The sequence below is a fragment of the Ischnura elegans genome, chromosome X, assembly GCF_921293095.1.
Source record: "Ischnura elegans chromosome X, ioIscEleg1.1, whole genome shotgun sequence".
NCBI classification, from domain to species: Eukaryota; Metazoa; Arthropoda; class Insecta; order Odonata; family Coenagrionidae; genus Ischnura; species Ischnura elegans.
This window is the reverse complement of record NC_060259.1, coordinates 106,753,820-106,771,310: the sequence shown is the minus strand read 5'-3', so window position 1 is coordinate 106,771,310 and position 17,491 is coordinate 106,753,820. Positions and strand designations below refer to the sequence as shown.

The following is a 17,491-nucleotide window of genomic DNA, read 5'->3' as shown; positions in this document are numbered from 1 at the left end:
AAAAATAATGAAAAAAAACCTTTCGAAAAAGAATACATCAAGAGCGTGAGTGGGAGGAGGGGGAGCGGAGGACGAATCGATGAATTTTTTTGAAGGGACGAAGCAGAGCGGGAAAAGTGCAAGCGAGAAAAGCAGGAGTGGAGGTGTCGCTTGGCCGGTCATTCGGGTGACCGTCGCCCGAGGTCATTCAGAGGCAGACGGCACGAAAGGGCGGAAGGCAACGCCGGCCTACTCGCAAAGAAAGGCGCCTAGGGGGCCAAGGTTCGACGCCCGTTTCCGACGGACGGATTGCAGCACACACGACATGCCCTTCAGAGGACACCCATGTAGGGTCGGGCCATTGGGGGAAGGGGTTGGAAGGAAGGGAGGAAGGAAACCTGGTGCCAACGTTGGGCCACTCCTCACCGAAGGCGTCTGGAAGGGCAACTGCTTTGACGTCCCATCCGAGGGACGAAGTGCAGCCATAGAACTCACTCGTAACAGCACTTAAGCCGGCTTCCAGGTAAAAGAGCACCGGGAATCGAACCCCGAGTCCTCGAATGGGAAGGGTGCCAGTTGACCACATCAACTCATGCGTACTTACGGCCCTATCTGTCTCATGGGTCTCCCATCGACTGGCCCACGAAGATGATGAGCAAGATGAAGACGGCGAGCAGGATGAGGATGCAGCCAATGGCCACGGCCACCATGGCTGCAGAGCGCAAGACACGACGACGGCGAGAGAGGGATCACGTGGTTGGATGACCACCGGTCGTGGGGACTCGTCGAGCGGAGAGGGTCGACCCGTCTGCCTGCCTTGCCACCCAGCACGCGACTCACAGGCTCTGGGCCAGCAGCCACGCTTATCAGCGGAGGGGAGGGGAGGGGAGGGCGGTCCCGCATCCCGGGGATGCTGGGGGAGGGGGGAGAGTGGGAGGGGGTGGGCGGAGAAAGTGAGGAGTGGAAGGAGTTTGATGAGGGGGACTCCACCCCTTCGCCCTGACGACGTTTCGCCCACAGCACGGCCCATCAATTATGGCGCACATCTCGGACGAAAACCCTTGGCGCGATTAAGGTGGAGCGCGGAGTAGTACGCTCATTGAGCGACTGGATGGGTGACGACCCCTATGACTCGTTCACGCAATTACCCGGGCATTTATTCCGGAGTGAGGATGGCCTTCTAAGGGCAGGGAAAGTCTACAGGTGTGTACTCCGCCTTAATTTGCTTGAACAATTACGTACGAATACCGTACAGAGCGGCAACGAGAACAGAATCTCAGAACCGCGTTACATTTCTAGGTCCGACAAAAATTAAAAAATCACTCAGTGATTCAACCCGTAAGATTGGTTTGGATACGTTGGGGTAGATGTCGAATCCTCGAATTAAACCACAGACGTGAGAATTCCATCCACTGAGGGTAGGGGAGCCATTTCCTTTCCCTGGGTCACTTCGAGGATTTCCTTTGGGGTGTCGGAAGGCATCAGCCGGAATTCGAACCAGGGACCCCTCTGTCAGCAACCAACCACTCTACCCAATATCCTACCGCGCTACCCTTATCTACTCTTTGGGCCAATATTAGTTTATTAGATCCAATGCGATAAAATAAGAGAGATATTTTGCCGAGCGGATGGGTATGGGTGGTCGTTTTTCTCCTGAACCAGTAACTCAATGAATGCTCGGTCTAACTCAAAACAGTTGAATCACTCGAAACGCTTTCTTTGGATTTTTCCTTCGATGTCAACGGCATTTCACCCAAAGCCACACCCCAACTGAGGTGATTTTCGGAAGTGTGTGAAGAGAAATGCTCGATGGCTCAGCAGAAATTATCAGCGATACACGCCCATTTTTCGCCATCAGCACAATTATTGTCCGAAAATTATAATTAATATCTTTCATTCCATAAAAGGGATAATAAATAAGCATTAGCAGATACATCATGCAATGGAATTTTTGTATGAGCTGACAGCTTAACAGCTAGAGATCCCAGCTATCCACGAAATGTATTCAAATACCAAAGTCGGGTTAATTACAGCCATGCATGTACGTAAACGTTAACGACCATCCCACAAATTATGCAGGAAATTTCTAAAGAAAATTCATTACACCTTATTGCGTTATTTCCTTGAAGCTAACCGAGCGCCCGTTGAAAGACCAATCAGCAACTGGAGGCGAACTGGAAAAGTACAGCAGCCAAAGATTGCAAGGTCTCTTTATGGAGAGGTTGTGAACTCTGCTGGCCTCAACTTAGGATGAGCAGCAATTTATTCTCTGAGAGTAACCGATTAAATTAGGGATTTGACTATTGGTGGGTGGGTCGTGAGCGACCAACATCCAGATCTTTTGTGCGATCGATCAATGAACGGGATCACTCCGCCGAACGACACAATCTTTTTGGGCGTTCGCGACCGATGTCGTCCGTCGACCATTCGCAACCGATCACGGTCGGTCACTCGCGACAGATGCCACTCGTCAATAATTCCCAATTGAAGTCGGAGGTTGTTCTTTTGCGATCGAAGTCAGAGTCGGCGGTACGCGGTCGAGAAAAGGCTTCCAGTCATTCACAGTCGAAAACGGTCGGTCGGTCGCGAATGAAATGGTCCATCAAATGGGACGCCTTGACTAATCGCAGGTTTCCAACTTTGGGATTCAGTGACTACTTACGGAGGTCTATTCAGAAAATATCAGAAGAGTCAGTTTATTCGAATCGTAATCTACTTAGCAATCATACATCTTCCCAGAATGCCCATAATTGGCAAAAGTTCATCATGTGGTGCCAAAATATGAAAAAATAGTAGTGACCGACGACCGATCATTCGCGATTGACTCACTCAAGTGAATGGTGAACGGTGATCGACATCAATGAAACTACAGACTTGGCATATCACTGAATAGGACACCCAAATACTGTATTACAACGAATACTCGGATGCTGCACCGTTTAGGTATCAGTGCGGTAGATGCATGGATGTCACGATCGGCTGGCCCCAACCGCTCTCTAAATAATCTCTTCAAACATTCCTAATTAAATCCTGAATATTTATTGAAAAATTTCGATGATGCTAATTGGAGTCAAGCGATAGAAATATCCTGAACTCTGCCATGGATGCGATTTAGAAGCGGACTCCCAAGAACGTGTTTCATCTTAACAAGAATTACAAAGAGGTAGTATTTGCTATCATCGAAATTATTTCTTTAGGTAGTACGGAATTTTCTACACACAGCTATAACCGTTACTCATTATTATTTGCCATTTATCTAATTACAGAAGACAGTTGGCATTTAGTAGCTGCATCTAAATATTAAGCAGCAAGCCGCCTGAATAAGCTTGTGGAGGGAGGTGTGAAGACACCAGACGTTCATTCCTAATCTATAATTTACCCGTTGAAAGGACCAGTGGTGAATACCGAATGCCTGGATGGATTCCCGTGAGTGTAGCGACGATTTATGCGTTTGTTGCTTCCATGAGTCGATGATTTCCCTATTTCGTGAAATACGAGAAAAAGTACTTATTGATAGATAAATATCTTAGTTGCTCTCGGACGTTTCTCACCAAGGGAAAACATCGCCAACTTCAGAAAACTCAAGGAGAACCACGAAAAAAATAAGTCTCATAGTTGGCAATAGGGTAGCAACGTAAGATTACTAAACACATCAATTCATTCCTGAGCATGAGCATTAGATGTTGATTGTTGGAAAAATATCGTAATTACTACACATATTAAATATTTCAAAATAAAATTCCTCAAAATAAAAGTTTTTTCAATCTTTTGTACTAAAATACACGCTCCAGTTTAACCTAATAATTTACTTTGTCCAATCTCTCTCTGCATTTTGTTATTTTACACTCAACGCTTATATTCAAAGAAGCATGGTGAGAGCCACTACTGACCACCTTGGGAGTTGATTTTTAGGCACTTATCGCGTCGATGTACTCTGACAATCCCGCCATTGTCGGGGTGTGTGCGAGGGTTCTTGGTGTGGTATGCCAGCACCTCCAATAATCACCGGGCTGAGTGACGCGAGGCCAATGTCGCCGTCGTCCTGTTGCCATTTTGCCTCGAGTGCAACGCGCTCCACGGGCGTGGCGTCGATGGAGGTAAAGGCCCTCTCCTCCGCCATTGCATTCGCGCGCACGGCGACGACGTGGCAACAAGGCACCATCCCCGCCCCATCCCCCGCAGCCTGCTAATCCGGTCAGCGATCGGAGACAGGCGCGAGTTATTGGGAAAACATTCTACAGTCGCTCGTCACAAGAAAGGGATCCCTCCGCGCTTACATTTCATTTAGCACGCTTCGCCCACGTGCGCTAAAGAGGTGGAGCATTCTCCTTTCTAAAATTCTCATTTCATTCTTATTTCTCGTTGTGATTGTAGCACTCAGAGGCCGCGTTACGGGAGAACGTGCTTTGACTTGATCGCAATTCAAAACATCTCTGAAATATCTATAGTCCAACGAAAAAGTGGATATTATACCCATAATTGAATTTCCCGCATCATCACTCACTCGGCATATCAAATCGAAGATAAATATTGATAAAAAATGTAGAAATCAGCCCAGACTAACACATTGGCGTGCGAATATCACATGCTTAGGGCAGTGTTACCAGTCCCTCTTCCTGACCCTTGGCTACTTACTACGATGTCCTGAGATAATGTTTTACTCGTTCTTTTTCCTTCGTATATTTCAATCGATAAGTACAAAATAATCCTTAATTTTTGCTTATCTCCTTCTAAAGCGACATATTAATACAAGGCACGTCCTTTTGAGAGATGCTTAATCTAAAAGTTATGAAAGATCTGCTCTTCCGCCAATGCTTTTTCCAGTCGATGCTATACGAGTTAATGGTCTTTTTGACAAATAAGAAACATCTTGAGCTAGTAATTGAAAAATGAGAATGAAAACGATAGAAAGCATACTATTTAATTTTAAAAATTCCAAATTCTGTGCAAAAATGTACTTCACTGTGATGAGATGAAAGAAAGAGCAAAAATTCATTAAAGTCCAAGAATTGCCACATGAGAGTGTCTTTATCTGATCCATTTCTCTGATACATTTCCATCGATTAATCTTTGTCTCCATCTAGCAATCTTCCAGTCGAAGTTCATTCATGAGGTCTTTTTCTACATGATTTCGAATCTGTACTTTCACTTCCACTGTCCCACATAGACTTCATACCTCATCAGTTACAAGTGTCTCACCGTTATCAATAGGGACCTACCCTCTACCCTTCAGCCTAGCACTACAGAATCTTCATAACCTCACCACGCCTTTATTACTGTGACCCGTATTTCTCTCGTGCATGACCAGGAAAACGGAGAGGGAAGAAAAGTTTGCCTAGGGCTGTATCGAGGTTCGAACTCGGCCGCACAAGGGAGAAGGCAGTGCAGTCGGAAGGGCCGATGGATCCGAGTGGCACGACCAGAAACTCGCCCCCGAGCCGTGGCAACGCAGTCTCTCCTCAATCCCCATCTACAAATTAATCCACACTATTCTTCCGATAATTGTAAGAGCCTCTGAACACTTTCCAGGGATGAGGGAACAGGGACCGTCATTAATCGTGAGGTTGCCACGGTTCCTTGAGGATAGTTATTACTCCCCGTACACTCCATGTACTATGTTCCTAAAACCGGAGAAGGTTCAGCGGAACGCCTCTGATAATCTACATGAATGAGATTAACTACGATCATTATCTACTCGTTTTGGGCACCGTTTTGGCTTGATTTACGCTCCAATGAAGAAACTGCTCAGGCTTAACCTAATAATTTAGTTTATTTAACCAATCGCTGCTTTATCTTTCCTCGAAAGAGAGATTTCAAAGGCATTCCCGTATTCGAGGAACATATTATCCGAGCCGATTGGTATCAATCTGTTAAACAGGATGTGTGCATGAGTCATCAACCGGGGAGTTTTTTGTGGCTCATTCAGAAGTTTCTCACGGCCGCTGTAGTGTTTTACATGATAAAAAGAGTATCAGAGGAGAGGGAGTTATAGAAATAACAACTCGTATTTTGCACTAAATAGACGAATTTATATAACTGTAAATAGAGAGATAAGAATTTTCGAGCACAAGATGTGTATTATTTGAACTACAGAAATTCAACTAGTCGCGTACGCGAGCGCATGCATTTTCATCATGCGAATAACAGTGCGCAAAGATAGAAAATTTGTTTGGCTTGCAAATTGTAAATAAAACTGTAATATTTCCGAATTTATAGCGGATTTTCGAACTCAATACTCCGGCTCAATCACATAATTTAGAGCTCCTTGAAGACAGTTTCAATAATTTCACGTGGTATAACGCCACTGACAAGAGTGGCTTGAGGCACACAAGCGAAGAGCACATGGTTTACGCGAAGGTCGTATTTTCACTCCGACTCCTAACTGCTGGGATGTTTTCGAGCCTGCATTAAATATTCCACCACCATTTGGGCTGACGGACCTCAATCGATCCACGATAGTTGGTTTCCGAAATGATCGACCCTGGGAGGGTAGCCTCAAGTTAGTCCACAGTCTCAGCTGCATCCACTACACCATCGAATACAAACTGACTTATTTCAAAGATATACCGTTATTTTACTTGCATAAAATTACCCCAGCAATGCAATTATCATTTGCGCTGCGCCGAGGGAAGAGTCAAGAAAAGGTTCTCCCTCTTTTTGGGGAAAGCAAATCGCAATGACCGCCGAATGGATGATAGACGTGAAGAAATCAAAGCCAAGCTGATCAACTTCACAATGAACGTTCCTACCCAACCCTCCTGTTAATGTAAGCGGCCTAAAGAAAGTTGTATTTATTTAAAGATTTCACGTGAGGAATATATAAAGTTTCCTGGAAGTACTTTCTCCCAATGCACGTATTTTATAAAGCACTTATTTAATAAAACCCCATGAATGAAAGTACTACATACAATGTGACCAATTTGCCATATCCTCTTTTTATGACGCGAAAGGCAATATCACTGTTACTTTTTCCCCTCCACAGCCGTTTTCCCGTTAAATTCCATACTTGTGCTGCTAATAGATAGGCACCATTAATCCCACGCCAGACCAATGTTACCAATGCATACAAGCGGTTTATTGGAGTATGGTGCCTAAGCGGAATTTGGACGGAATTCTTCCCGCCACGGACTGTGCCCGGAATGGCATAACGGCCTTCGTGATGTTCACTCGATTCTATTGATAAAGACATTTTGCTTTCCGGACCGGGATTAATGGATTTTCCCCCACCGCTGCCCCTTCCCTCCCATTCTCCCGGCATTCCCTGTTATTTGAGCGCAGCGCCCTCTGTCCGTCAATCCTCATAATTTCTCCGCCTGCACTCGATCGCCAGAAATACACGCATCTCCTTACGTACAATTTTCTGCTTTCACACCACTACCAATTTTCTCTTTCGGTATCTGTAATAAGGGCATTTACACGCACGAACTTTAGATTGAAAATTTGAGATGTCATCGGGCAAATTAAGAGCTTGTAACCGAAAACCACTGAGAACTGTTTCCTACAGCTATTGCTACATCTAAAAAGTCCACTATATTCATTCCTACCTCTCCTATGAACGATATAGAGGGTTGTTGGAGTTTCGCTTCGGCACAAATTGATTTAACTTTCTTTTACTTCCCGCCAAATGGCAAATGATATCGTCAGCATAACGGATGAAATGAGACATTTTTGATGAAAATCCACGGAAGCGAAGATTTTTTCTCAAGACTATTCAAATAAACGTACTCTATGACCAGAGAAAGAGGTAAACATGCATTCCATGTATTTGGGTATAACAAGTGTTAGGAGTGATTCTGAGAAACGGACATATTCAAAACGATATGCTCGTCTTTTAGAGCTATATTATTTCAGTCAGCTTTTACATGTCTTTAAGAGCAATAATTATAAAAATATTTGGTCAACTCCAAGGGAAAGAAAATTTTCACTCTAAAAGAAACCAATTTTCCATTAGGTGATAGTGAAATAGAAACAACTTAGTTTTCAATTCTAAGGAATTTTTGATCGCGTTCGTTGATTTAAAACTTGAAAGACTTGCCAAACTAAACATTCAATTTTGGGCCAAACAATGATGGGGCAGTGTAATGAAACACTAAGGAGGACCGATGGGATAGTGAGTTATTGGACGGCTATTCAACTGCGGAGGATGGGGATTCATACGAATGGGACCTCGCTTCTCCTTATTTGTAAGCAGGCAGGAATGCGACCCAAGCGAGGATTTTAACTCCTTTTATGCGGGAATTTTTTTCTGGAGCCAGCTATAGGAGCTACCGATAGATTTTTCCATGCACAGAGGAGAGGCGTGTTTATAGAGAAAAATAGTTTTTTTTAAATTGGCTTGACATGCAATAGAAACCGCAGACTGGATTGGATGTTGATAGAGAATACTGGTAAATACATTTCAACGCCTCGCAAGGTACAGCTAGCATTGTTCAATGCATCCAGAAATACTGTCAATAAATTAAAGCATTCACCCAAGGTGTACCTAAGCGCTGACTACCCCAGAATTTGGAGATTTTATCTGACTCAAGGTCGTGCATTACATACAGTCATGCTCCGTGAGTTTTCAATTACTTTGCGAGATACTCGAAATGCTCCGATTTACCTTAAGTGATAAATACATGTCATTTTATTCAGCATAGTAAAATTCATAGAATGATCCACGGAAAAAAAATTAATATTTCGCAGCCAGTGAATCAAGGCTACTATCAAGAGAACAATCATGAAGATGCGTGACGTTCACGACGCTGTGATGACCACGTAAGTTACCGAAACGTCGACGATATTGATGATTGGTAAGGATTTCACCAAAAGTCATTTTTCATTCGCCAGTCACTTCCCCGTCCTAATGGTGAATGGTGCTTCATGGCCAGCGCGACATTAGTACATCACGCTTTAGGTGAAAAATAATTAATTATTCGAGCCTGTTCATCAAGTGGATGTCAGTGAAAAAGTAGTTGGGGCACAATCCCAAGGTAAACCAGATCTCATCAATTGGCCGCGCGTTTAATTCGCTGTACCGGTTACCATGTCACCTTAACCAGCCAGTTTACAATTGAATAAATATTTAGCGCATATATATATATATTTTTTTTTTTTGTAGGTTTTTTGATAAAATTATTTTTTTTATTGATTTTTTTATTTTGCAAGTAGCAGGTATATATTTTTTTTAAACTTCTTATTTCAATTTTTTTAACCACCCGGAAATGAAGATATAACTTCTAGTAAAGCGCGGGTTGAATAATTAACAAAAATTAAGGATATTAATTAAAGTAAGAATAGTTATTGTTCGAGAGAAACTACTCCTGCCAAGCCAGCTTGCGCGGAGGTTGAGAGACACCACATGAAGACTGCCAAAGGCGCATTACCGAGGGAGCGCGTACAACACCCCCCCCCCCCCGTAAACTCACCGTAATCGCGGAAAAAGTTTACGCCGTCCAGCTTCAACTAAGCTTCATTCGAAGCAAAGAGGACTGGGACACCGTGGAGAAGATAAACCGACGACTCTTCCCGATCGGCTGAAGCGTCAACGCGGAAGACGCGGATGAAGAAATAGCCCATGGTTGACAATGGAAGCTACTCAGATCGCTGAAACACAACACAACTTGAACCGAGATTCGGGGTAGCCTCTCCACCAATCATGGAAGAGGGTGCGAAGAGAACCAACCAATCAGCGATCAGATAAAGGAATAATGCGTTGAAGAATGCGGTGCGAAATAGTGACGAAAAATGACTGCACAAGACCGAGAGAAAGAGTCTACCTAAGAAGAGGAAGGGGTGTTTTTTCCGGTTTCCCTCGGGTGAATGCCGAGCCATGAGACATTCCAAAATGAAAGAGTTCCACATTTTTTAATTTTGTTCACCACATCTTCCACAAGCTCACTAGTAACATATGAAAAATAAAAACGACCATATGAAAAGCCCTAAAGAGGAATATTTTCCTGTAACTGGGTGCTTGAAGTTTATATATTTAAAATTAACTACCTCACTGTGTAAATATTCACGTAAACAGGCAGTGATGGAAATAAACGCATTTTGACTAGACTTGGCAGAGATGCACCTGAAGACACTAGGAAGATCACTGGCGAAATTACTGTCAACGGCAATATTGGACACTCATCCCTTCATGTTGCCTCATTTGAATGCAGGAGAACAACTGACGAAAGTCTTGGTCTGAATCACACCCATCAATGAAAATAGTATTTGTAATGCACAGAGATTAATAGATACTATGTATATAAATGGCGAAATTCACTAAATATCTTAAGAACTGAACACAAAGAGCTGATATGCTGCATTTTCTCTGCGGTAACTAAGCATTCGCTAATTCTTGATTATAAGTGCTAAAAAGTGAACCCATTTTAATCATGCTTAACTTCCAGAAGATCAAAATTTAGCCTTGCGCTATTTTGTATTTGTATAACGAAATAATCCACGGTATAAAAATAATATGAAATTTGCCGAAGGATGATTATAATGCACGGTGGCGATCCTCCGCAGTTATGCAAATGCGTAGCGCTCAGTACAGCCTCTAAAGGTCGTTTCACATGGGGCATGTTATTGCGCAGTTTAGTACTGAAAGCATTTTTAAATTGCGAGAATGCGAGCTCGGAATTAGAGCAGGGGCTATTTTGCTATCTCACTCCCATGCATTCCAGCATTTTGACTGCGCCTTCGTGCATACGTAGCATTGCGCAATGGCGTGCCCGGTGTAAAACGGCCCTAAGGCCGTACGGGACGTGTTGACCTGACGCGACTAAGAGCCTTTCTGCAAGTGGATGGCACTCGGCCACCTGACCCCGGCCTCACTGGAACGAGGGGAGGGGAAGTGGGGGTGGGCGGGAAGGTGGAGTCCACGTGCGTCATCCCTCTGTCTGAACGGCGCCGTTCTCTCCAAAGACATTCTGCTCGGAAGCCACTCCGACCGCAAGGGATACGTCCTGTACAAATGCCCCTCAGGCCAGACGCCGTAGAATGGTACAGGCGAAGTCACGCTGTCTATTCGCCTGCACTCCTTACCCTACCAATGTAATTATATAGGGGCGCTTTCCATTCACAAACTCACGAGTTAATTTCTTCACTTATTTACGACTTCATTCATCTTGAGATTTAAGGACTTAAAAGTTCACTCAACAGTAAGTAGGTGGTGTATCATCAGATAAGCGACACCAATAAATAATAGCAGCCTTCGAGAGCTGTGCTTCATTTCAAATGTCTTTGCGACTGAGAGGCAGGCAAAGTTTTTTTGGGAGGGTTGAGGGCGAAGGGCACGTGACTTCTTGAAAACCAACTAAAATGCAATGGGAGAAGTCTAGCCTTCGGGAAACTCAGTCGCTTTCAGACCAACGTGGTGTACGCTTCACGAGAAAGTAAGCTGTGTTGCCCAACGTCTGTTGCCTTCGTTTGTTCTTGTGCATTGGCCATTGCTCTCCAACGGCCCTTGAAAATGGTCAAAATAAGGAATCCTAGCGGGAAGTGAAAGGGGTGGGAGAGGTTAATAGTGGTAACGGCGGGTGCTGAATGGGAGGGTGAGAAACGAGCTGGTGTGATTCCGGAAAATAGGAAGGGAATGAGAACCGTGAAGCACCACACGCCAGTGAAGGAATCAGTTGATAGATCAAGTCATAATACGTATTAATAACTTGATAAATATAATTAAGGGTAAAACTGAAGGGAAATTTGTCCAAGTATGGCCAAGAGATCAGTTCTAGGAGCGGATCAACAAGGAACTAAATTAATTAGTTTTCGAAATGGGAGAAAAAGTGAGGTGCAGTTTAAACCAGCCTAACGTTCGTATTGCAATGAATGAATGAGTCCGACACAACTACTAACGAGACTTCACTGTCTGATGTCTTAATCGCCCAGAGCTCGTTGAAATAGTTCCCTTACCAGAGAACATGATGAAAAGCCTATACAGACGGGATTCGAACCCTTTGCCTCAAGGTTAGCAGGTGAGGGCTCTAGCCCATCGCCAGAAAACTATGATATTTAATGAAAAATCACCCTAATTATAGTATTACAATGCTAAACCTCTGACATTGATTCTATCGCACTGGGCTTCCACACCGGAAAACTACCCATGACATTATCACAAAGTTATTCCGTAGTTAACACTCTCAATCGAACAGAAGGTTGGTTTGGATTGGTGAGGGAATAACTTCCCTCAGACTAAGCCATTGGCGTGAGGCGGCGCCGGAGATTTATCTAATGCATTCATCTTCCTTTATCAACCCAAATAATTAATATAAAGCAAAATAACGAGTGAAGACTCATTATTACTTTTTTAGAAAATGATTCCTTATGCTTGTTGAGTATGATCCCCTGGACTTAGCTCATTTTTCAATCGCATCACATAATTAGATATCCGTCTGCTCACTTCATTCCACCTGTTGTCAGTGCTTGTTGAAAAGATATCTCTTGCCTCTTACAGCAAAAGCATTCTTTCATCATCATGTGTGCGGAAATGCAACAGTAGTAACTATCTTTGACGTCATGACACTGCTAGCGGTGAAAATCATCGATTCGATCGTGGTGTAGTCCTCGAAACTCGTACCACTAAAAAATCATGATTCACCATCTGTGCTCACAAACTATGCCGCCATTAACAGCTATATTCACAAATATTCTCTTTAATAGCAATATTAACAAAAACTCTTTAATGCCGGAGGGTTAGTGCACGACTCTGGACCATCAGGATGAGGAAACTCTGCAGTTTTCAGAATTTTCAACTAGAAGAAAGATCTACTCGCACACTTGCTCTATGAAAATGAAAAAATAGAAATATGTAACGACAAGTATTCCACTCAAATGCGGCCCACTCGTTCAACGAATTGAGAATGAATTTAAGGCCTTGTTTCGGTAGAAATAAACGAGGAGGAATTGCTCGATGGATACCTACTCTCTTACCAAGCAGGCACGATCCAGTACTGAGAGGTATCTTCTATTGACTAGTCTTTCCCCTTATTTACCCCTTCACGATTAAGTGCGTATTTTCTAATTAGGTAAGACATGAAAGAAAAGCTATATTATTCAAGCATCTCATTTTTAATTTTAATAGAGTTTGTATGCCTTATGTAGTTATCACCTAGAATATTTGTGAATGTACCCCTAGTCAGTTATCTACGTATGAAGACTTGAGGAAAGAACTTGCAGGGTGTGGATGTTCATCAGACAATGTCTTCCGGTCGTGAAAACATAATTACTTGGCGGAAGGCAAATGAGCCAAGTTTGGCGGCGCTGGCGAAAATGGCGAGAAATTTCCAAAGCATTCCCGCTGCTTAAGTTCCGGCGGAGAAATTGTTCCCACGGGCTTCACTGACGAACAGAAAGCATAGGCCATATGGCCTGTCAAATAAAAAAACTTATCTTGATTTCAATGCGTTAAACTTAAAGGTTTTTATGTAAATTTTGCATTAATTTTTTTCATTCTATCTTGACATCTTTATACTGATTTCAGTCATAATTTTTAACCATGAGTGGAACTCTCTTTATAAAAATTGTGATTACATAGCCGCTCTCATTGATTTTATGTGCCATATTACTAGCCTATTTTACATCTGCATAAGACCCCGTAAGCCGCCTAAAAGGTGTGTGGCAGGAGGTGTTAGGATACCAGCCGTTTACAAATAAAAAGGAAGTGCCCTAAGGAAAGTAAGACTAGCATTTATTAAAGTCCTTTATGGTTCGGGGGAAAAACGAATTCCCATACCTAAGTGTTCGGCAAAGCATCTCTCTGAATTTATCGCTTCTGTCGGACCTGGAAATGTAGTGGGGCTCTAATATTATGCTCTCCGGGTCGCCCTTAAAGAAGCTCATTCTCAATTCTTCAAGCAATCTAAGCCTTGCGCGCAGCCTCCGAATCTCCAGCGGCTCCCAGCCTAATTCGCTTAACATCTTGGTAGCGCTGTCTGTACGCCCGCAGCAGTTTTTGACGGATTGCGCAGCCTTCCTTTGTATTTTATTTAGTTCGCGGATTAAGTCTTTCTGCACCGGGTCCCATACGCTCGCGCATATTCAAGGTGCGGTCGGACGAGTGCGAAATAGCACCTTTCTTTTACTTTCTCATCCGAAAGTCTTCCCACAATACGCTTGACGAATCCTAATTTCTTCAGGGCTATGCCGAAAATATTCCTTGTATGTGTGATTAAATCATTGAAATTACATGCAGTTGGATGTCTTCGGTATCATGTTTAATATATATTTAAAATTTTAATCTGTTTCTTAATATTTCAAGTGTACCGATGCAAATATCAGTAGAGGTAAAAGGTTTTTTATTATAGGTGATATATTGTCAGAGAGACGAGACGAGGCGAGACTTGCTCAAGTCTCATCTCGGGGCAACACACCTCACATCCAAAAAATGCTTTATCCACATGCAAAATATCATTCAGCGCAATAGTATTAGCAATGAAAAACTAGACGATAGAGTTTCCATTCTTGTGATCATTTTAAATGGCAATTAAACTGAATTAAGAGCTCATAAATTTGTTCGAACCGAATCTTCAAGTGGCAAGTAAAGAATTCGTTCCCCGTAAAGTAATTTAATGGAGGTGGAAAGGGGTGGATATGAATATCCCCATAATTATCTCTTGATTACAGAAACATCACATGGCAACGAATTTTTGTGAGGCTTAAGATCCTCAATATAAACCAGTAATTGATTCATAATTTTTATCGATATTTCCGTACATGCCTTTGGTCTTATCACCAAGTTTTGTTCGTGAAATACTTTTTTTTTTTAATGTATTGACAGAGCAATGATCAGAGGTAACACATGGGCAATGCGATGCTACCAACGAAAGACGCCTGAATTAGAGAATGGGCAAAAAGAGAAGTTGGAAAGCTAGAAGAAACCTTGTTAAGAATGATGACTGGTATACAAAGCAAGAGTAGTAATGATAAAATGGGTTCAAAACAATATTCCTCATTCACTCTCATTTCGTTGCCTTGCGTAACTTACACAAAATCCCTAAGGATTTATTTTTCCGAGCCTCATTAAGGTTGTAAAGTATTTCCTACATTTTCAGTGAAGTTCAGACGTGTGAACCATGGGTGATGGCCCGCGACCTCTACCTCAGTTTGCAAAGGATGAACCCGCTGCCAAAGGTATCGGGATTGAGAAAGGGGTGACTTGGAACTCCAGCCGAGGGCATATTATTTCGTAAAAAGAAACAAGTGCACAATGTTAACTTTATAAACCTTCGAGAGCCTACCACTATCATATTTCTATGAACACATTTTACCCAGTACTTACAGGACCCTATGGCTCGCCCCCAAACCTGATTTCCCTCGGCATTGGAGTGCAAAAGAACGATGGATACTGCACCATAACCTCAACGCACTACCGCCGTATCTTAAAGAAATATTGCCGCTCAGGCAACCTGCAGAAGGCGTGAGTCATCATGAAACATTTTCGTTCGAAAAAATCTAGGGCCATTGTAACTACAACACAACTACAGATGCCTGTCGCCAGGACAGAAGCCTTGGATGAAGATCGGGGAAAGACAAACTGCGACGCCAAAACAGAGATACCTCTTCCAGACAAGCATCGAGGGAGAGGATGCAATGAAGATCATGGAGGACTCCTTCCGACCAACACGTGGAGGTAATTTGGTTTGAGGCGACGGCGTTTTGATGAGCAACCGAGAGTTTCCCTTGAAGGTGACTTCAGCGCAGGATGTGGAGAATGTCGTTTCCTTCGCTTTTCTTCCGCAAAGATGATTAATTTACCTTGAAGTATTAACCAAAGGCCACATCTCTAAAGAAGCTTACCACGATTTGTGGCCGTGGCGAAATGAGCCGAAAAATAAAGATAGAAGGGTAGGAAGAAAACTACCTCCACCACACCCGCGAAAAACCTAAAAAAAGCTCTGTATTTATTTAAGTTATATGATCTCATCTACTCATATATACGCATCTCATTCTTCCGACATTAACATACAAAATGCCGTTTCTGAATTTCAAATGCGATAGCATGGCTAGATACGGTGCTCACGGTAGCTTCTTGAAGAAGAAAAAAATACCAAGACATCTGCCGGAATATTAATTTCAAATGCACTACTTACATTTCTGAGCGTAAAATTTAGAATAATCATATTGGAATTATTATAAATCATTACCAGAGAAAAATGAAGAATTTGAGACGCAAAAAGTTTCCAAGCACTTCTTCCAAGCAGTTCTTTACGCATGGCGCTTCTCTCCTAAGATTTAAAATATTACTACAAATACAAGATAGACTCTCTTTCTAAGGTACATTCTCTTTATGGCGCGATATACTTTTATAAGGAAGTATTACCAAGCCTAAAATTAATTATTTTGAAAATTTGGTCGTAAATTTAGTAGCAGTTTTAAGAACATCTATCGATGGGGTTCATAAATTGCAAGAACCACATTAAACAGGATCTGAATCTGTGATGATTCTCTATACTTCATAACTTTACACCTCATTAACGATAGACTGAATTAACTTCAATTCTTCCGATTTAATATATCATCGATAATGATATCTAGAGAGTACATTTCATAACCGCAATAGGAAAGCGACTGGGCAGACACCCTTAAGAACAACCGTACAACGTATGACTGAAACACTCAAAAGCAAACCGTATAAGAAATATTTACAGCTAAGATTTAAGATGCCACCTCAACATTCCATTGAAATTGTAATCAAATTAAACACATTGTTTTCAACACCATGCAAACGAACGAGAAGACAAATGCATTACTTAGCATCTCACTCATCAGCCTCAATACCCTTCAGCTTAAGCGTTATTTTTACGGTGGTTGATTCATATTTTTTTAATCACTTTCAAAATCAGCGAATAAATAACTTTAAAATGTTTTATTCCACGATTACCCTTTTCTGAGCAAAGGGCTCACCAATGAAGAGTCGTCACTCTACTAATTACTTGCAAAAAAGATCAATGACATCAAATCTCATGTTACTGTACGTACTTGTAACGCAGGGTATCTATATTATCATAGGAGAATTTTTGACAAATCATTTAAACTCTTTAGACATGGTATGATTTTTTCATGACCAACAAGAATCTAAAACAAAATATACCGATGTACTAGAGTGGTACTCACCGGAAGTGAAATGGAAGATGGCGGTGAGGAGGATGAGGATGGAGAGGAGGGTGAGGGAGGGGGGCGGGGGCTGCCCCCCTCGCCCCCTCCCCTCCCGCCCCGCGCCCACCTCCTGCCACCCTCGTCGCCGACCTCGCACTTCTGAAATGAGCCATTTTGGGTCCATGGCGGGAGACGCCTTGCCTGCAACGAAAAAAACCAACACCGTCAACACACACTCGCTCGCAACCAAAGACACTCGTATTCAGTCACACAGGGTGAGTGTGAAATAGACCCTTTTCACAAAAAATTTAAAGATAACCTTCAACTTTCATCGACTATAACGCTAAGATGACATCAACTACCTCTTGCCGTCAGTCACGGGGTTTGCATAATTTGGACATATAGATCGTTTATACGAGGGCCGTTTTTTTCAACCTCCGATGAG

General features: G+C 42.7%; 1 protein-coding gene across 3 annotated transcripts in view; it reads right to left on the bottom strand.

The window, feature by feature from the left end:
- LOC124170605 (tolloid-like protein 1) overlaps positions 1 to 17,491 on the bottom strand; it is a 370,867-nt gene that overhangs the window by 217,948 nt on the left and 135,428 nt on the right. For all 3 annotated transcript variants that reach the window (XM_046549431.1, XM_046549433.1, XM_046549432.1), the window contains one exon: positions 17,065 to 17,247. In XM_046549431.1, the coding sequence (XP_046405387.1) occupies positions 17,065 to 17,230 (166 nt within the window). In that variant the 5' untranslated portion in view covers positions 17,231 to 17,247. The remainder of the gene's footprint in view (positions 1 to 17,064; positions 17,248 to 17,491) is intronic.